This window comes from Corapipo altera, unplaced genomic scaffold (genome assembly GCF_003945725.1).
Source record: "Corapipo altera isolate COAL_440 unplaced genomic scaffold, ASM394572v1 255, whole genome shotgun sequence".
NCBI classification, from domain to species: Eukaryota; Metazoa; Chordata; class Aves; order Passeriformes; family Pipridae; genus Corapipo; species Corapipo altera.
The window spans coordinates 2,758,747-2,780,578 of NW_020884929.1; the positions used below are offsets into that span (position 1 = coordinate 2,758,747).

General features: G+C 40.6%; 1 protein-coding gene across 1 annotated transcript; it reads right to left on the reverse strand.

Moving 5' to 3' along the window:
* Positions 1–7,101: 7,101 nt before the first annotated feature.
* IL21 (interleukin 21) lies at positions 7,102–14,409 on the reverse strand. The gene is made up of 5 exons (XM_027658881.1): positions 14,223–14,409; positions 14,067–14,102; positions 10,499–10,732; positions 10,079–10,159; positions 7,102–7,266 (listed from the first exon to the last, which is right to left on the reverse strand). Exons 1-5 carry the CDS (start codon positions 14,355–14,357, stop codon positions 7,102–7,104), a joined length of 651 nt encoding a protein of 216 aa, XP_027514682.1. The 5' UTR covers positions 14,358–14,409.
* Between the last annotated feature and the right edge of the window lie 7,423 nt (positions 14,410–21,832).

Below are 21,832 nucleotides of genomic sequence, written 5' to 3' on the forward strand. Positions count from 1 at the left end.
CCTCTGCTGCTCTTCATCTGACCTTTATCACTGCTGCCCACTGAATTGTACTTAAAGCCTAAAAAAGGCATATGTGTCAGACTGGGAAATTTCCCAGAGAATTGTCTCAAAAACTGACATAAATCACAGAATCATAGAATCAGACGGGTTGGAAAGGACCTCTGAGATCATCAAGTCCAACCCTTGATCCACCACAGTTGCTAGACCATGGCACTAAGTGCCACGTCCAGCCTCATCTTAAAAACCTCCAGGGATGGAGAATCCACCACTTCCCTGGGCAGCCCATTCCAATGGCTGATTACCCTCTCTGTAAAGAATTTCTTTCTAATATCTAACCTAAACCTCCCCTGGCACAGCTTAAGACCATGCCCTCTTGTCCTACTGCTGATTGCCTGGGAGAAGAGACCAACCCCCACCTGGCTACAATCTCTTTCAGGGAGTTGTAGAGAGCGATGAGGTCTCCCCTGAGCCTTCTTTTCTCAAGGCTAAACAGCCCCAGCTCCCTCAGCCTCTCCTCACAGCACTTGTGCTCCAGTCCCTTCACCAGCCTCGTTGCTCTTCACTGGACCTGCTCCAGCACCTCCACATCCTTCCTGAACTGAGGGGCCCAGAACTGGACGCACTACTCCAGGTGTGGCCTCACCAGCGCTGAGTCCAGGGGAAGAATCACTTCCCTGGACCTGTTGGCCACACTGTTCCTGATACAGGCCAGGATGCCATTGGCCTTCTTGGCCACCTGGGCACACTGCTGGCTCATGTTCAGCCTCCTGTCAATCCAAACTCCCAGGTCCCTTTCTGTCTGGCTGCTCTCCAGCCACTCTGTGCCCAGCCGGTAGCGCTGCAGGGGGTTGTTGCGGCCAAAGTGCAGGACCCGGCACTTGGCCTTGTTGAACCTCAGCCCGTTGGAACCAGCCCAACTCTCCAACATATCCAGGTCCATCTGCAGAGCCCTCCTGCCTTCCAGCAGGTCGACACTCCCTCCCAACTTGGTGTCGTCTGCGAATTTGCTGATGATGGACTCAATCCAAATCTTATCCAGAGAACCAGATAGTGCAGCTAGAAAATACTTCCCTGTCTCACACAAGTGTCACTTTTTCAATTTTCGCCTATTTTCCCCCCCATGTCACTCTGAAATGATTTTGAAAGCTTTCAACTGTTTTAATAAAAAATCACTCAAGAAAGAGCATGACTGATCCATAGCCATCAGTAACCTGTTGACTAGACACCTCCCATCCCAAAAGCCCGCTCTCTGCTCTGCTATTGTGTACATGCTCTTGTTTTTAACAGAAAAAATTCCATCCTGGACCTGAGAAATGGTTTTTGTTTGAAGTTTTGTCAGACTTTCAGTGGAAGTTGTAGAGTTTTGGTTTCACCAAATCATTGTCCTCCAATGGAAAAACTTGCACTGAAAAATTCCCAGCTGTGTCTGCTTCTGAGTTTACCTTGTGTAACATCTTTTTAAGGGAAGTCTTCTGATGCAGAACAGTTACACTTCAGGAGGACGTGTTTTAAAGGCAGTTATTGGTTAAACATGAGTAAATCCAGGGGAGGTTCTTGTCTGTGTTTTTGTGGAGTGCTGCAGTGAGCAGCCCACCCTGGTGTTGGTGCCACCGGTGTCAGGCCAGGGCAGTGATCTCAACACAGTGGGAGCTGCTTGAGGTGACTGACCTTATCTTTCTCCTGATGCTTGATCCCTGTTCCCATCCTCTGGCTGCTTCTGTCATTGTGCAAGTCCATGTGGTGGTGCAGTGCATGTGTCTGGGGCAGAGAACTGACCCAGGGCAAATATAATTTGCATCTTCACCCTTTCCCCTCCAAGAAATGCAACTGGTGGGAACTGGCAGGGAGAAGAAGCAACTGGGAATGGTTCAAGCCAGCCCTGCCCAGTGCAACAGTTGGAAAGGGAGCTTGAGGCAGTAGATTCCCAGTACTTTGTTCTTTGTAATAAAATTCTTAATGCTGGGTCAGGTTGTTACCTGGTGTTTGTCCAGGTCTTTGTAGGGCCATAGAGTAAAATAGATAATGCAAAGAACTGGTAAAAATAAAATAGAACACCCCCCCGGCTGGTTTTAACCAGAATCACTTCAGGTTGGAAGAGCAGTTGCAGTTACACTTGCCCAGCCAAAATTGTGAACCCAGTGAAGGGTTGAGATTGAGTGAGTTAAAAAGGTGGAGGAGAATGAGGAAAGGAAGAATAATTCTGAAGGCAGTCTCTCCAAACAAAGCTTATTCATGTATGGTTGTCTAAACATATTCCTGTAAAGGTAGGATGGAAAAAATTAGGGTAGCAATGCAGTGCAGCACCTGAACAGACAGAGTTCAAGCAAAAATATCCACCAGGAAGGGAGGCAGGAAGTTGATAAGGAATGCACCTCTGACGGAAGGTGGGGCAAGATTTGTCAATGCTTTGTCCTGTCTGGTGTTAATGCAAGAGCTGTAAATGTCAGGCACCATTTAAGTGGCTTATCTAGAGGGGAGAAGGAGGACAGAAGAAAGACTAAATGAGGAAGAGTAAATTAAGACTGGAAAAGAACTGAATATGGGAAGAAGAAATAGGGATTATTAAGTAGATGTCTTTTGAAATGTGCCTGTAAAAGAGAATACATAATGCAATCAACAACAAACTTTTAAAACTTTATAACTAGATAGTTTTATGCCTTTTTTCAGTTTAAGTATATTTGATCTCAAGCTATTTTTGCTTCAAAATACTAGTTTTCCACAGAATGAAGTCTTACTCAAAAAGACCCCAAAACCCATCATCACCATGTAGCAAAAATGTTCAGTCTCATCACAGAGTATGTTTGAGCGGTGAAATAAATTGTGATGGGTGTTTTGAGTTTCCTGTGTGTGCTTTGCTCACAGAACCCAGGCAAAGAGCCTTTAATGTTCTTGATACTGCTTTTAAAATACAAGCAAGCGAGCCAGATGCTTCTTGCTGTACTGACTTTATTCACTGGTATCTTTATACACTCTGTTTCTTAAGCAGCCTTGAAAAGAGGGATCATATGTGTGGGAGGGAGCAAAATATTGTACAAACTTCCAACTTGCTTCCTTACAGATACTGAATTTAAAATTGGCCTTAGCATTAGCAAGTGCACATTGTCTGAGGGGGTGCCCTTGGGAAAAGCATTCCTAAGGCACTAGGAGAGCTGGCAGGAGGATGATGTGTGTGTGGTGGGTCCCATACCTATGTGTCTTCATACAGGTGTGGTGTCACTGAGTTTGGGTCAAGGACAGGCAAATGTCACCTTTTCTTCCTGGAGAAGTTCACCAAATCCTGAAGTATCTTAGTTTGTATTGAAAAAGTCAACTTTGTAACTCTTGATCATTAGTTCTTTCTCAGGATTGGGAGCATTGTAGGTCTTTTTAGTTAAGCTCCCTGTGCTTGAGTGTTGGTGAGATTAATTTTTGCAAGCTGCCTGCTGCCCTCTTGTGCAATGATCGGCTCTTTACACCGGCGTGTGTCCTGGCCATCCATAAAGGCTTGGAGTTGCTTCTTCATTTGGTGAAGTGCTGGATTTGGGGTGCCAACCTCACATGCTCTTCTATATTTCACTCCCTGCAAGTCCTGCCTTCCATTCAGTCCCATCTTTGTATCAACTGGTTCAAGCCTTGACCCCTTTTTCATTTGTTGTCTTTCCATTTATTTTAAGGATTTGAGGGAGGATGAGAGAGCTGCTCTGTCACAGTGTTAAAGCATTTGTCTGATCTGTTGTGATACGCTTGGTATGAGATGTACTGTATCTTCCACTACATTTGGTTTATGAGTGGTTCCCTCACTTCTTTGGCTTGAAAGTGAAAATCTTTCTGACTTCCTTGTCAGGATGTTCTTCCAGAGATTTAACTTTATGCCACTAGACATTAGCATTATGTTCAACTCTTTTTCCATTTTAATGGAATTGTGCAGCTGATGATTATGCACCACCTAAGTGCCTGAAAATCTTTGAAAACAGAAAGGAAATTTGAGGCAGCATAACAGAAGGAAAAAAGTGAACTGGAGTTGGAAAACAAATGTGGGAAATTGGAAGAATGGGAAGAAGATAGAGAATCAAGGATGAGCATGGAGAGGGGACAGGAAACAGTAGAGAGAGAAGTTTAATATAATAAGGTCATCTTCAAGAAGTGAAAAGAGGTAGAGGTAAGAAGAAGCTGCTGAAGAGCCTAAGTGATGTGGTGAGGGATAGTTTAGTATACACTTCATGGGGTTACAACAATAACACAACTGGACAAGAAAAGAATACTGGGAAACCTTCAGCTGTATAAGCAGGAAAGGGGAAAACTAAATGGAAAGTAGAGGACTTATTTATTATGTTTGTGGTGTATCTCAGAGCTTACTGTGATGAGCATGATTTTCAACTTACCCATTTGGTGTCTGGAATTGCTTTAAATTTCCGTGCAGTTATCAGAAGGTGGCAGCACAGCAATTTAGATCAGCAGCTTGGGCAAACATGTTTGACTAGGAAATGTTCTTTTTCTCCTTAGCTGCTCTTACGACATGGTTTATCAGCACAAGCAGAGAACACTGTAGGGCAGTTTTGTGTTGTGTTTGCCCCCGCAGCTGTTAGGACAATATGCAGGGGGTGTAAAAAAACCTTATTGAGAGAGCACACAGTATGAACCAGCATATTTGAGATTTATCTTTTACAGATATACAGACATCTAGCTCAATTTGGGCAAAACTGTGTCTGAACTTCTCAGCAGAGTCATTAGTTGTTATTCTAGCGTTGGAATAATTGCCTTTGATTTGGGAGGCTCTGTGTTCCCTTTTGCATTAGCACTATCCATGCAGTGCACAAAGTACATTGCATGACGTGCTCCAACAAATACACTAAAAATTTTTCTGAAATCTTACTTAATCTGTATTTATGTTTCAGCTTCCTTCCATGTTAAAAGCAAAGAAATGTCTACTCCAAATATTTTCTTTCCTGTGTTTTCTAAGGTGGTTGTAGCTGTAGGTGGAAATACTGAAAAGTGCAAGTAAGAAATAAAAGCAGTGTGTTTGTGCAAAATTAAGTGTGTTCTATCAGGAAAGAGAGGCTGTGGTGTATTTAGCAAATATGCACTTGGAGAAACTGTGTTAGCCAAAGAAAGTACTCTCAACCTTTTGACTTGCATTTGAATCCTACATAGTTTGAGTGAGATTGATCATACCTAGTCATGGGCTTCAATACGTAGTTATCTGTGTGAGAACTATTCCCTGTGGTTTTTCCAGTCCCCTGTAATACATACCTGGTTTGGAGTGGGGTGCCTTGTTCCTGAATATTTCTGCTTCTCACTGAGTGAAGTCAGATAACTCAGACTTGACTAACAGTTAATTCTGGGTGGATCCCACCAGCCCTGGCTCCCACTGGTTTCTTGTGTGCCAAGACAGGAGGATTAGACCCTATCCTTTTGCTCTTCCTTCCAAAGCCTTTCACAGGGAGATCTAAGGTGCAGATTCGGGTGTTCACCACCACTGAACTGTTTGGGAGCCAGCAGGAGGCAGCTTGCACATCCAGATCCTTGGGAATGAGTCTGCTGGCTCTTCTTTTGAGTGAGCACATCACCCTCTGTCCTGGACGCAGGAGCAGTTCATGCCTGAAGCCTCCAGTGTTTTATGACACTTCCTCTCTGTTTCCATTTATTTTTTAAGGATTTTTTTTTTAAAGGAAATCAGGCCCAACAAATGCAGTTGTGGGATGACAGAAAACACAATGAAAGTAGTTACTATTTGAGTCAGTGTTTTCTAAAAAGGAGAGGAATAGCTGTTGAACTGTTTAGTGTTTGTTTTCATTAGAACTTTGTGCTTGTTTGTTGTTGATCCATTTTTGTTACATTTCAGGGAAAAGGCATTTTAATAAAAGATAAAACATAGCTACCATTGTAAACTATAATACATATTTTTTGAACTTCAGCACATCCTGTTAAATTGGGCTGTGATAAAAGGATTGACATTTCAAAGCAAGGAAAAAAAAAGATGAGGAGAGAGAAGAGTGAAAAACAGACTGGATAATTGTTACTTTTATAGTTATGTGTTCATGTGTTTGACTTTTCCTGTTTTGACTCTACACAGAATGTTATCCGATTTTTGTTCATGGCAGTCTAAAGAAATCTGGGTGATGTCATTGAACCTGCCATGAGTTTGCCAGAAGGACTTTATTAACCCCGAAAAGCCCATTTTTTTAAAAAATATTTTCAAGTGAGATGGGAGCAATAAAAAGTTAACGACTCCTTCTTAATGGTTATATGAAGAAGATAAACTTTGTATACCATGTCCCTGATCTGATAAATTGATGACAGTGTAGGCTAACAAAGTTCACTTATCAGCCACTGTCAGGGTAGGAATGGTTTTCAAAGAAAACCAGGATAGAGTCTAATCCAAGCAATCTCAGTGGGAGCCAGAATTAGCTATTAGTCAGTTCTGAGTCATCTGTTCACTCGGTGAAGAGAAGCAGAAATACTCAGGAACAAGTCACCCCACTCCAAACCAGGTATGTAATTTACGGGATGGAAGACCCCTAACTATTCCCCAGGGAATACTTCTCACTCAGATAACTACAGAAAGAAGTTCTAAAAGAATAGAACAAGAGAAAGCTGTGTTAGGTAAAATTGTTTAATATCACAGGCATATAAATTAATCAGACCATATAGTCCTTAGTATGAACATTCCCTTTACAGAAATGCAATAAATAATTAAATTAGATGAGTCAGTGGGTATAAAAATAATCTTCTCTGGAAAAGTAAATATTACACAGAATTGTATATACCATGCTAAAACACATCTTGAAGTACCTGAAAAGTGCACTTATGATCAAAGTCATAAATATATTGTAAAGCCTCCCTGGGAGGTAATGAGCTTTTACAAAAGGCTTACACTCAGTTAATGAAAAATACATTATTTCTGCAGAGAGTGCAGTTAGTACAAAGAGAGTCCATCTTACACAAGGAAGTAAGTCAAGGCTGTGTACACATCCTGATGTGTGATATGGTCCTTCCTAGGATCACAGGTTCCTCCTGGTGTGTCTTAATTTCTTATTCTGAGAACGGTGTTGCAGAACGAGATGATGTCTTGAAGGCTGGTTTGTTGTGCACAGATTTCCTGTTCTTCATTCATCCTGTTCTTCAAATAGCACACTGAATAACACCCTCAGCCTTTCGTAACTCTGACAAATCGAAGTTAGCACGGAGCCACAGGATCGTGTGAATCAAAGCGTATTTGAAGTGTACGGAGTTGCCCGCTGTGACTGTGCTGACACTGCCCAGAAGCGTGGTGTTAATGAACATCAGCTGTGAAAGTTTTGTAATTAATATTCTCCATACATCACTGGACTGGATTGTCCAATACTTTTGGTTTTCTGCAAGATCTCAGAGCAGTTAACCCTCTAAGTTACGTTTGTTGCAGTTTCCCACTAGTTTTTTGAATCCTACAAATGAGCATTTTAAGTTGTTCTGCTGGTACAAGAAATAGCCTCAATTAACAAGCAAGTATATTATGTTTAAAACAAAGAAGAAAACCTCTTTAGCACTATGCTAGGTGTGATAAGACCCATAGTTAAAAGGCTGGAGCAAGTCACTAAACAGAAATAGCTACATTGCTTACTGCATTACGTGCTGTCTCCTGCACGAAACCCAGAAATTGCTGCAGTGTGGGCAGGAGTAACCAGTTAGCTTATGACATTCCCGTAGGGAATTCTTTCCATTCATAAAATATCCATCCCAGATACTAAACTTCCCTCTCAATGCTTTATAATGATTGCTAATAAATAGGTAATGTACAATGTCGTTTGTGTTAAAATGCTAAAAACATTTCATCTGCACAACAAGACTTTTCAGTCTTTTAGAATAGGCCCTTTTAGAATATTGATTTAAGGCATTTAGCAAGTTACTGGAAAAGACATTTACAAATAAAAAAATATATACTGTATTCTTTCTACAAAAATAAAGCTCTTTCCCTAAAACTCTGCATATGCAAATATGCAAAACTCACATGGAAGTAAGTGAAAAGTGCTAGTTTATTGGTTGACCTTCTAATAATCACCAAAAAAGGCACTTAATTCCCAATAAAGGCATTCAGTTAAACTCCTCCATAAAAATATGAATGTCGGTACACTGCAACTGCAGGACTTGCTTTAATATTTTCCCAGTTGTTTTTATCCAAATCTGAAATTAAATTTTTCCCTTTCTCTGCTTCTGTAACTTCAAAATGCATTGCAGTCTCAGCAGCAGCCTTGCATATTGCTCAGCAATTGGTGGAGAAGGGACTTAATGGGCAGGTGAGTCAGAAGTGGGGATAGAAGGTGCAGAAAGAACATCCTTTACACTTAGTAGCTTGATTACGTACATAGGAGTGGTAGCTCATGTTTAGAATGTTCATTCTCATGCAGTGATATGGAAACACTGAGATGTGAGATAGAATATTACTCAGAGTCTGAAAAGCGGTTTTTGAAACAGAAAAAAAAAAAAAAAGAAAAGAAAAGGAGAAGAAAAAGATGCTCTAAATCAAAATGGCCATCACCAGAAACAAGGAGAGTTCACTGCGGAGACTTGGTTTGTTGTTGCCCTAAGGATCTTCCTTCCTCCTCCTCCTCCATTAGGAAGTTCACATTTCAGGACAGCAAAATGTAGAGGCAGCAAAGCTTTTTGTATTAGTTTTCCTTTAGGCCCACGTTGGTAGGAATGGAAATATTTTTAATACGCCTCATTATTTGTGGCGGTAACTGAGCTTGTAACTTTCCATTGTAACACTAGATGTAGTTTTCCAGTTTCCTGTCTATACCACATTTCTACTAAGTAGAGAGAAAAATTACCTGAAAGGTTAATTTTTACTGGAAGGCTTTACCCTCTCTTCCAAGGGCAGTTCCCTCATGTGGGGCTAATATCTCTCTGGGGGTAAATTAGCAGTTGCTGCTCAGGTGGATGAGTCCAGAGGTTCAGAATCATTGCAAGCAGAATATGGTGATATATAATTAAGCTGCTAAAAGTACTTTTAAGTGCTATGATACTCACTTTTACTTCAAAAAGTTTCAGTGGTATCTCTGGCCATAGTTCCACAGAAACATTCAGGACTGAGAAGCTGTACAGGCAGGTTTCCACATAACAAAAAACTTGACAGATTTAAGGATAAACTGTAAATAAAGCTTAAACTGTTAAAATGAATGGAGAGAGAAGGAATAATGTTAATATAGTACATGAATATGAGTGTAAAATATTGTCCTCTGAGAAAGAGCAATATGCATTTGAGCTGCTTCACTCTGAATAATCATCAATTACTGTGTTTATTGGACCTTTTGAGGTGGCTGGTCACACCAGCCAGTCATGCCTGTGCTGTATCTATCATGTTATGTTGGGGGAGTCTAGGTAGAATTCCACCTTTTGAACTGTGTTTTTCCACTCAAAATTGTTTCTCTTTACTTAGAGCACATGGGTTACTCCACTCCCTGGTGAAACCTGAGGCAGATTGTGCCATTAATCACAGGTCAGACCCATGCCATACATGCCATGGATTTGTAACATTTGTAAATGTCTTCCCAGTATTTAGAAGGCAGTTAAATGCAGGATATTTTTTCCATAGTTAGCTAAGGTACAGAGCTTATAAATCAAATTGTGTGTGTGTGGTATATTTGTTCATTTTCTTTAAAAAATTTTAGACATCTCTGCTTGGGATTCATGTAAGATCAAAGCAAAAATATAGGATCTCAAGTCTTTCTAGTTCAGCAGAAGGTGACAGTTAAGTCCCTTAAGAGAACCTATTTTTGTGAAATTACAATTTAATTTTCACTGTAGGATCACTTTCAAAACAGCATCCACCTTATGAATAGCCATCCAGAAAAGACTCCTTAATATTTTGGGAGAAGCTTTCACTTACCACACACACAACACAGCATAAGAGCACTAAAAAATATTTACATTTTTCACATCTTAAATAACATAGTGTCTGCTTTAAGAAGTAGATTTTCAGCAGCCTTCAGCTCTGTTGTGTGCTATATTCGTTCTTGAGTAACTGTAAAAACAAGGCATTGTTAGAAATAATGTAAAATAAGGATATCTGTAATAGTTCACAAAATGTAGAAAGCACCTAGGAGAAATCAGCTCTGCTTACCTTTTGGATTAGTTTTGCAAAGCTCGTCAAAAACTCTTTGGGGGGTTTCTTCTTGTAGGATTCACATGAAGACTCACACTGCTGGAAAATAAAGAAAATCATGCCATTTCTAACCAGCACATCAGAACCATAAATCAGGCTTCAAGCTTTCTCACTGAAAAACCAAGAGGGTTGTAAGCAGAGCCTTTTCCAACTGGAAAAGCTTCAACACAAGCTGTTTCAGAAAGGGAGAGAATTTAGTAATGACACCTTTCCTTCACGTTTTTTGCAGTGATCCCTGTCCTTTTGCGAGCACACATGTGGCTGCCAAGTACATACATGTGATTGATGCAGGATCCCAGTGAATGCCTCTCCCAAAAATGCAAAAATTGGACATTTTTAATTTCCGAAGTAATGAAAGGCAGATTGTTTTTTCCTAACGAGTTTGCTTTCTACAATTCTACCCTTGCAGGTGGTGTCTGCTATAGAAAATAAGGAGCAATGATCACCATTCTGAGCACTGTGAGGAAATCCTACCTTTCCAGGACTTCTGATGGTGTATTTTCTGAAGACTCTGATGGCTTTGGTGAACGTAGTGTTCACTTGGCTGTTTAAGGGTTGTAATTGCAGTGTGCCATTCTTGAAGCAGCTCAGAGCTGTGTCCATGCATCCCTCCTGGGGCAGGAAAAGAAGGAACTGTTTTAAAGCAAATGTTTCAGCGCTTTTTCCTGCATGTGGTTAGGTTGTGGTCCATGTGCAAAAGTAAGTATCCAGGATATTAATTGAGAATATTCGATTGTACTCTTTTTTTTTTAAAGTTAGTTTTAGATATGCAAGAGATCTTTACTTTGCCTGATCTTGGATTAACTACTTAAACACTTAGTATTTTCTAACTAAAATTTCCACTTGGATATTAATCATGACAGCAGTTAAAAAAAAAATGCTCCTGAAGTGTATATGTTACATGTAGTAGGTTTTCACAAGCATGAGCATTTTATTTAAAAAAATTACAAATATCTCTCAGTGCTACATGTGGGAATATACCTTTTTCATCCTAATTTTTGTGCCATTTCTAATACTGCCTCCTTAATAATTAGAGTTGATGTAGAACTATTGAAATGTTCTCACATGATAACATGGGAAACGAATACAGGAAATACCACCAAAACTAACCTAATAGTCAAGAGAGAAACAAAAGCAGTGTTTATTGAAGCCAGTTTCTAAGTGAAGGAAACATTTAGGACTGCTGATTGCGCGTTTTAGAAAGGCTCCAAAGCCACCATCCCTGCTTTGCACCCTAACCAACTGCTACCCAAGCGGAGTCTCATTTCGGTTTGCTAGATGACACTGCACTTTGCTGCTTGGGCAAGGACCAGGCAACAAGAAGGCAACCTCCATGTATGTTGCTTATAGCAAATCTTACTAGCAACATTTTATATTGGTTAGAGAAAACATTTTATTTTCCTTAAAAGCCACACATTTATGTTTGTTTCAAGCATCTTACCGTAACCAGTCTTGCTTACTGGAAAAAAACCATTCGTTTTTTAAAAAGAGAACGATTTTCCAGCTGAAACTGAAAACGTTTTCTGTCTCATCCGTGATGAGCTGAGAAACCAGCATTTCTCGTCTCTACTGCCTTTCTTTTTTTGCTGAGTTAACACTCAGCTGCAGGCAGGCCAACAGTCAGACGACGGCAAGGATTGTGGGGTTTGGTACGTGGTCACGGGTTAAGCACTTCAATGAAGAGGCATTAAAAAGCACAGACCACTGGAAATGTTTGAGGGGGGCTAGGCAAGCTTGTAAAATATTTGTCTCAGAGGCAATTTGCAGCACTGCTCTGCATCTGACTCAAACTAGCTTCACAGATTAGCCTGTAAAGCCCTCACTTCCAGAATTAGCCAGCGGGGTTAGATACTGATCCTGTGTAAATCAGCACTGTGTTATGACTTCAGCTGCACTGTCAATCACCAGCAAGAAAGTTTATCTTCCCTGTACTCTGGAATCACTTCAGCATTAAAATTACTTTTTCAGCCTCAGCATGATTTTCCTTGAGTTGATGTCACCTGACATCCCTAGGAAGTTGTGTGGGATTGTATTGGGACTAACAGTCCACACAGAGGAACCTCAAGGAAGCCAAAACAGATGGTGATAAACCACCTAATTTTGAGTGTTACAAAAGGTAGTTTTCTTCTTGAATATTCAAGACCAAATTTACATCTGGCGTAAGCAGGTTATCATAAAAGCAGTATTTTTGATATTTGAAATACAGTTATATGAACAACTTTTGATTAAATCAAGTTTCATTAGGGTGTGGTGGCACCTAATCACCCCCAAGTGCCTCTTTGGCACACAGTAATTCATATCTTAGTCACCCTGTAGGATGAAAAGTTCATTAATTTGGTTGCTGGTGATAATTACTATTAGCACACTAATATTTTTTAAATGCTTTTCATCAGAAGTTGAACCCGTATCAATTCAATATTTTCTAAATACGTGAGTTCTCTGTCTTCTCTAGTTTTCAGCAGAGGTACCTTAGGACCTCCCAGAATCAGACTGTAAAGCCCTAAGCTGCAAGTGAAATGTTGTCTTCCTTCCTGAGGTGAGCATGGGTTTTTTTGAGAAAAAAAACCAAACCCAACAACTTGATGAAGCAATTAGTCACTAGTTGTATTTGCTTTGTTTCAGAGGTAGCAGCAAACACTGTAGTAAAATGACAGCTAATCATCTCCTCCTTTTCACTTTGACACCACAAGTTAGAAAGAGTGTTAATGAAAAAAACCTCCAGCAATTAGTTGGAGTGCGTTGGGTTTGTGCACAGCAGTTCTTTCCAGCAATGCAAAGGAACGTCCCTGTTTTGGTCCTGCTTCTGTATATTTTTGGCAAGTAAAAAAAGGCAGCCAACTGTAAAGCCTAGGAGGAAGCTAACCAAAACTTGTGTGAAATGAGGTGAGTTTCTTTCCTTCCTTCTTGAAGCTGCTTTACAAGAGAGTTTGCAGTCCTGAGTAGATAGTTTTTGTAAGAATGCTTGCAGCATTACAGCATAATAATCCATAATGGTTATTTTTATATGTCAGTCTACATTGTTTGTGTTATGAAATAGTTGTCAGGGCTCAAGAATTTAAGACAGCTGATAACAAAAGTATAATATTATATTAGCCACAGTTTGCTCTAGACCTTTGTTGCATGTTGGGGATTATCAAAGCAGGATGCATTTACCCTCTAAGCTTTTAAGACATGTTATTACTATGATTAGCATTTAATTTTGTGACACATCCTCCATCCTGCCACTTTTGAGTATGCACAGACTTTCTGTGAGTCTGGAATTATAAATTTACTACGTATAAGAAGTTCCTGACCTTGGAAGATGCAAAATATTAGCAATAAATAATATATAAATAAATATCAGTATTAAAAAGGGATTCATTGGGAGCTGTTCTTGTATTTTTAACTAGTTATAATCCACAGAAATTATTTGCAGAATGCAGTTTTGTCTTCCTGTTGATAGCACAACCCTTGCATACAGTCTCAGAGAGACCAGTGTGAGTACATATGAGAGGAAGTGCTCTGTGATACGGCCTTACAGTGCCACTCTTGGCATTCTGCTTCAGTGGGAGGGAAAGGCAGTCCCTTTGGAGCCCATGGCACTTCCACTCCCAAAACCCACATCCCCAAAAGTACTGCTGCTCATCTGGGTCTTGAATGAACCCTCACTCTCAGCACTGTTTCTTGAGTAAATGGATCACATGAATCTGTGTGTGGCTTAGAATACACATATGGTAGTAAAACAGTAATTAGGACGGCAGAATATAAGCAGTTCTGCTATTAAATATTTAGAAATAAGAAACTTTTATAGAAGTATTTTCTTCGTCTAGCTAAGTTTAGAGTACTAGGTCAGAGATAGGAAGAAGAAGGCATGTGCCACTTATCAGTGGAGTAAACCAGTACAAAATCAAATTGATTAAAGAAATTAAATTAAATTAAAATTAAAGAAATGGTAAAGCAGTCTCACCACAGGGTTTTCAGGTGTATGCAGCCATTCAACATCCTACAATGAAACAAATCTAAGTTAGGAAACTTCTGAAAGTGATGCCCCTCACAAGTTACATACTAAACAACACATAATGCTTGAAAACAATTTCAGTATTATGACAAATACTTTGCTTACCTTATCTTTCACTGCGTGTTCTAACTTTTCAATTACCAGGAGAATCTGTTTGTATTTTACTGCTCTGTGTGAAGCTGCAGCCAGCACTGTACTGGAAAAGAAGAAAAACATACAGAAAATAATCGTTCTCTCCATCCTGATGAGTTTTGTTTTAAAATAGGCCAGGAGCAAAGTTGTGCTGTCCAAGTTTAACACTCCAGTTTGAGCTGTGCCCAGGTATGCTCTGCACCTATCTATATATTGCTCCCTGCTGGAGATGCAGACCCCACCCATTTCAGTTTGGAAAGCTTTGTAGAATGGATTAATGAGTAACCCTTTTTTCTTTTCCACTGGCTAGGTGCATCTATGCAAGCTTGTGCGTGGGGGGGCAGGGATGGCTGGAGTGAGAGAAAATGTGCCCCATCTGCACATTGGACAGGAAAAAAAGAGAAAAGGGTGAATTCCCATTTTCGCTTTGAGTCAAGAAATAAACGTAGTAAAAAGTAGCTACTTAGAAACCACAGGCTTAGGTAAACAAAGATGCTGCATTTTTTAATGAATCTCCCCATCTGAAGCTCTTCTGTACTGTTCTGGACAAATATGACAAGACTTCTCTTCAGAATTTAAATGTATTTATCTTACTTTATGGTTCCAAGGGATGTTTGTTAGCTAGTTCCCCCTGGTATCTACGAACCACCACTTTTACACTCTCAGCTTGTTAGAGCTTGTTAGAGGTGCGAGTAAAAGCTCATCTTGGCATTTAAGCCATATGAATTTTGGTTTATATTTGCTTGGAACCAGTACCATATATATTAACAGCATTGTGGAGGGCATGCCCACTGGGGCTGAAAATTGCAGGGAGATACATTGCCCTGGGAGAGGTGAATCCCTGCATCCATGCCCGTTACCGGGATGGGAGCAGTACTGGAAGATCAGGGACTGAATCCTGGTGAGTCCCAAGGGACACTATCACTTGTGGCAGCTAAACACTTTCTTCAGCAGCTAGGCTCGAAGTTAGTTTTGTAATTTAATCTCTTCAAAGGAGATGTGATACTGAGACCTGAGAATTCACTTTGGAACGTAGAAGTGCATTTGTGTTGTGTGAAATCAAGCAAAAGTCTCTTCAGGCATTAGGGACATAGCGCCAGCTCTAGGAATCAGTTGGTTTTAAGGTCACTGTTCCTAATATTTCATCACAAAGAGGAAAAAAACAACTTTAAATGGCTCATATGTCTTATAATTAACAAATTATTATCAGTATCATGGTATTCATTAAAAGGTTCCTATGTAGAATTAGCAGAGGTTAGTTAAAGTCTCTTGGACACCTTCGCTGTGGTGAATAAAAAGATGACCAAGTGTCTTTCAAAGAAAATCTTTGCCTCTGAAAACCTGACGATTTCAGATGGCTTTGGAGATGCTTTACAAAAGCTACACAGAGTTTGGACTTCAGTTTGGTGTGTGGTAGTGTGTGTAATATGCTGCCATGTATAAAATGCACCTGTGTGTTTCTCTGCTGTGGATGAATGTGGGCTGTCAGGCTGGATCACCTATTTCTTGTTCATTTAAAAATAACATTTAGGTTGGTGAGAACTCTGTCTGGCAGACTCAAGTGTTTTGTTTTCTGTGTACAAATGACTGTTTAGTGTTTGCTGTTTAGGTGCTTAAGTAATTTTTCATCTTTCAGAAAATGGATTGCTTTTAGGAACAGATTTTACGGGGGGGGGGGGGGTGTAGATAACACAGTGCACTCATAGTCTCATGCATGCACACACAGAATCTTTCCTGGTGAAAGGGAACAGAAATCCTGAAAAATGAAAACCGAAATAAGGAAGAAATAATATTTCCTTCTACCACATAGTCATTTCTTGAAGAAAAGGTGGTGTGATTTTATTTTTTTTTTAATTTTTTTTTCCTATGGGCATGTCTTGAAATAATTTTAGATAAGCAGCACAGTTGGACTGTGAAGTACAGAGTATCTCAGTAGGTTTTATTCTAAAGTTGTGTTAATTTATAGCTAAATGTTATTAGTGGAAATCAGCGGCATCTTTTGTTTGAGAAACTATATGGTAGCCAATACTTACGTCTTTTTATCCCACCTCCTTTCATTCCATTCCTGTGAAGCTTTGCAAAATTTTATTTCGTCTGTTATTCAACACCTCCCTGAGGGTGCTGAGAGGATGGAGAGATTATTTCTGATAGTGGTGTTCTTTACAGGAAGAGAGTACTTAGCTCTGCTCCTCATGAAGTGAACATTCATCATCTTTGCAGGTGGTTACTAGTGACTTGACTGTACATGCATTTATTCCCAATCCAGTTTTTGACTGTACTGTTGGAAGTGTTGGTAGTCAAGGAGCAGGGCTGGTAATGATTTCTGCTTCTAATTTTTACTGTCATTATTTCACCTGTGGATTCTCTTGAGAAACTCCTTTGAGCCTGGGCTGCAGTAGGTGGTCCTGCTATCACAGCCTTTATTTTATGCATTTTTATTTGGTTGATAGGTTGGAAACTTTCCACGTGGATGTGTAATGAGACTCGAATAGTTCTGATGTCATTTGGTGGCTGGCATTGTTTCATGCAAAGATATCCCTGCAGATTTTTTGCAGATCCAGACAACTTCAGAATCACTGTGAAACTTCAGTTAATTCACAATATGACTCTCCATGTCTTCTGAGACACACGTGGCTTGAAGGGACAACACAGGGAGTTGGTCTGTGTCGTTGTGCAGCACTGCTCTGCAAAAGGCAGTTTATGATATTAGAGGAGATAAAATTGATTGTGGCTAAGATGGTGCAAGAACAGCTGCACAGTAATACCAAAGACTGTTTGGGCAGTAGGGGAAGCACTGTCATTTTCTACCAGAAGCATCACAGAAATGTGGCAGACTTTATTCATTTGCTGGTCCAGCAGCGTAATTCATGGATTTGGTCCAGGCAGACATCCACCAAATTCATGGGAGGTGAGATGGCTCTGTCTGGGATTTTACTAAATTAAATCAGTTATATCAGAAAACAGTTTTGAAGCTGGTGGAGTAAATAGGAAGCTAAACAATGGGTATTTGGGGATGTGGTAGCCTGTGGTTGCATATCATGTCTTTAAACCTGTGAAGTCTCCTGTCTTGTGTTAGAGGCTGTAAAGTCACAATAATTGCATCAAGGAAGGCATACTGACAGAGAAAGTGAAATACAAGGACAAAGAAGGACTTCCTCTATGTCTAGGCAGTGGAGAAAACTCCTTGATATCCCTCTTATCAGATAAGAGTGAGCAACAAGTTTTTTACATACGTCACTTCTCTCTTGTGGCTTAGGAACATGCTGAGTCAAATAATGACACCCTCTCTCGCACCGTCGCTGGCTTGGCCCTACAGGGATGGCTGGAGAATGGAAATCTGAGAAACCTCCCATCCCAGACCCAGTCCTCCTCTTTCCTCTTTGCCACAGTGCCACCCAAGTGCTGAGTGACTTTGACCCCGAAAGCCCAGTTCCCCCACCCACATTTTCCTTTACAGTAGAACTGAAGGGAGGCTTTTCCCATTGCTTAGTCATTGCTATGGCTCAGCCAAAAAAGTCTGCAATGTGCAGGGCTGCTTTCAAAGAATTTTTGTGAATTAGGTATGTTGAATTTCACGTGTATACTCTCTGTGACTTGGGGGGGATTGTAGGAAAGCAAGGGGAGAGAGTTATACTGGAAAATTGGAGACTAGGAAGAAGACTCCTGTACAACAGATTTAGGAAGATCAGTCTTTAAAATATTTCTGACAACCTTGCAAGTTAGTTGTACCCCCTTGCAATTTTGTTTTCTCATTATAAGCTTTGATATAATTCTTGTATCTTTTAACTTTGCTTTGAAAAGAGAAAAACCAAACCTGGGAAAAAATCTGTACTTAAATTTTATTTACTATAAAAATCAGACTAAATATAACCCTTAATGTGGTGACACAGACACTAAAATATTAATAGACAACTATATAAAACCACTGACATTCTCCATAAGGTTCCTTCAGAGTTAAGTTACAGCTAGTTTCTATTCCGAGGTCAACCCAGTGATGCTTGTTAGGCACCTAGTTTGATGTGTTTTTAGCCTTATCAGCTGGTAATAACAAACTGCACTGAGAAAACATCCTGTCAACACCCAGAACCTGAAACAAGCCTAGACCCTGTGCACAGAACCAGATACTCAGAGCTATCCTCTTGAGAGAATGTCCTTTTAAGTCTTTAATGCTGGAGCAGCCTCCCAGCTTCTGGGTTACACCTTTCTCAGCATGTAGGATGGAAGAAGCTTCACTGGGTCATTAAGTCTGGTCTCCTGGCACTGCAGATATCCATGTCATGCAGTTCCTTTCATATTTCTCATTAAAAACTCCTGCATAAGGCCTGAACAGTTCGATCTCTGTAACAGTAAGAGCTTGAAGCTGTGCCTGAGCTGTGTTGCAGCTTTTATACAGCAGCTTCATTCTTCTTTACTGTATTAATAATAATCTTTCGCCACTACCAGAGGACAGCCACGTTCAGAAGGCAAGGCAGCAGTTGACAGGAAGTTAGGCTACCACAGTTCTCTTAAAAATTTGAGGGCAGAAAGGAGTTGTTCAGCTGAAAGCCACAGGCGGGGAGTGGTGGGGGCAACAAACAAGACAAGCACGTGCTTGAGGGTCTGCAGGTCTCCTTGTGAAATGTGGCCCACAGGGCACAGGGTTTCTACCACAGGAGTGTTGTCTGTATATAATACACATTTCCCAATGACTCCATGGTGTGAAAAGCAGGGAGGTGCTAGTGCTGAAGCTACAGTTTGTGTTGTGTTCATCCAAAATGTTGAGAAAGAAAAATCAAGAGATACACACAGATGTTGGACAGGATGCAGAATGGCACAAGGCAAAATGTTGGTTTTTTTTTCATTTGCTAATGTTCATGAACAGAAGGAACAAAAGTCAGAAGTTACTTCTGTGTTACAAATTCAGTAGTACCAAACAAATAACCTCCAAACCATTATCAGCTCAGGATGGTCATGTCTGGTGCACAGTCTACTGCAGGATATGGTAATGTGCTCCATAGGTATTCCACTGGCAGCTGGGCCTCCCTATATCTTGGCGTGTCCTGCGTGGTGATCAGTGTGAGACTACGGCTTGTGTTTTCATAACAAAATTAAAGGTTCTTTCGGAATTCACTCCCAGGGTTTGGTGAGGCTGCTGTGCTGGTGTGGGCTCTCTGCAGCAGAACTGCTGTTCTCTCTTACATAGTCTAGAGCAAAACACAGGGCACAGCCAGCGAGGGGCTATGGCCCCTTTGCCCTCCTCCCCAGCAAATCAGCCCTGGTTTTACCTTCCTTACTAATACATTCTACATAAAGTTAAATTCAAATTAAAATGCAATTTTCTCCTTTTTATTATCTTTATTATTGGTAGCAGCAGATGACTGAATACCACTTTTATTTCTAAATAGTTTCACTTTCTGGTTTACAGATTGTACCCTATTTCATCTATGTGTATGTGTTTACTGTTTGTACACAGTTTCTATTAGAATTATGTTTTTAATGATAAAGTTGGTTCCAAGTCCTATAAGCTCATTCACATTGTTCTCCTGCCCTTTCTTTTGTGTGTTCCCAGGCCCAGGGACAGCGCCATGTCATGCAGTGCTGGGGCACCTCTGGCACAGCAAGAAGTAGTGGGGGCAGAGGAGCAGTGTGAGATTGCACTGGAGAATACAGTGTGTGTCCCCTTGGAGTGACTCCAAGTACCTGCTTGCAGACCATCTCCTCAGTTTCTCCTGTGCTCCACCACTGTGCTGCAAACTACTGGGTCAGCCGTCAGACGGTGCTTGGACTTCAGCTCCTGCAGCAGAGAACAGGATTTGGTGTCCTGCTGCGCAACTCAGGGGAAGGCTGAGGCAGAAGCCACCCCTGCCGTTCTCAGGATGTAGTAATGGAAGTGCTTTCTTCATCAGCAAAGCCATTTAATGAACTTTCTACTTCCGACCACCGCTCCTCAGCGTCACAGTTCAGTGCATCCTGAGAAGCCTCTGTCACAGGACCTTGGGTCTGAAGTGATTCAGGTTAAAAATCCCTCTTGCGAAGGCCTTGAGAGCTTGTTTTTGTGTTTACCTTTGTTTTGATTGCAATCATTTCCCCATGACCCCTAGTTTCTCCTTAGCACAACTGACAGATTTGCAAACGGCAGCGAGCTGCTGGAAGTCAGAAACTGCTCTTCTGCTGGCTTTACTACCGAACAAAACTGTGATCGCCTACGCAGCGAGTACCTCCCTAGCACGCGAGGCTGAGGGGGCCATCACTCTGCAGCATCGTTCCAGGAACAGCAGTTTGGTGCCAGTGCAGACAGCATCCAGCCCTTCAGCTGTGGCTGAAGCGCAGTTTCTGAAAGAATGGTGTTTATGGGAGAGGATTTAGGGAAATCTTAACTCTGCAACCTGGTCTACATTTAAGACTCTTGCAGGTATAATAGTATTGCTCGAGCAGGATTTGTTGTTGCTTTTCAGGCAGTTATGTCAATAAAATCTCTTGATGTGGAAGTAACTATAGCAGTACAGAATTCTCTTAAATACTAATTATTTTGTTTCTTATATAGGAATTACTTTGAGAATGTAATGCACTTCGTTATGACTTTACACTTAAATACGTCTTCTGTTTAATTGTTTAGAGCAGGTTAGGGAGTGCTGAGGTGACTAGCTCATGCTATCCTTAACAGATAAAACGTGAGTATCTTTGGAAAAACAGCTTTTCGTTATGACTTTCGTTTTTTCAGATGTCTCTGTTCTGGTCTTTATCTATAACTAGCCATATATAACAGATATGAATGCATGTGCCTGTGCATACAGATTTATCTGTTACGTGCACACACATACAGATTTGAGAAGCTCTAGAGCACAGTTGTTTGCATAATGAGTGTCGTTTTTCTTCACAGGTCAGCACCTTAAGCGAACCTTGGAAAAACTATTGTGTGATCAGTCATCACTCTGAAGCAGCAGCACCCGTTTGGTAAAGGTAGTCTTGGATAAAAATGTGTGGTTTCAGTGACTTGTCGTTGAAACCTTGTGGTTTCTGTGTAGGTGGCTGTATAGGCTGGACACGTTTGACATCCTTGTTTCTGAGCTGTGAAATCTGTACATCTAATTTATGAAAATTATCTCTGGTTTAATTTTTTTTTTTTTTAATGAAGTCAACATATTTTCCTTGCATTCAGTGGAAACAGTAATGGAAATAGTTTTAAGATGCACTGTGAGCATGTTTTGACCTCAAAGAGCGAGACGAATCAAGATCCTCTTGGTTACGATGAAGGTCTAAGAAGGAAATCAAAATTAAATACAGAGAGCCAGATGTGAGAGGAAAGCATTTTTCAAGTGTGGAGGCAAACAGAGTAGCTAACTGTGGGAAATGACACAGACATTATAAAATGAAAATATTCCAAGTGAGAATTTGATTTAAAACCCCCCAACTAGCTAAGTAAGGTAATTTAGAATAAACCACTTAAGGTAACCAGCAATATCTGTGGTCTTTCGGGTGGTCTAAATAAATAAGTTTACATGTAAGGTAAATCCATGACTAAAGAATCTAAAGGCAGGACAAAGAACTGCAGCAGAAGCAGGTGGAATCCCACAAAAACATAATTGATCAGTTGTGTGCTTTTT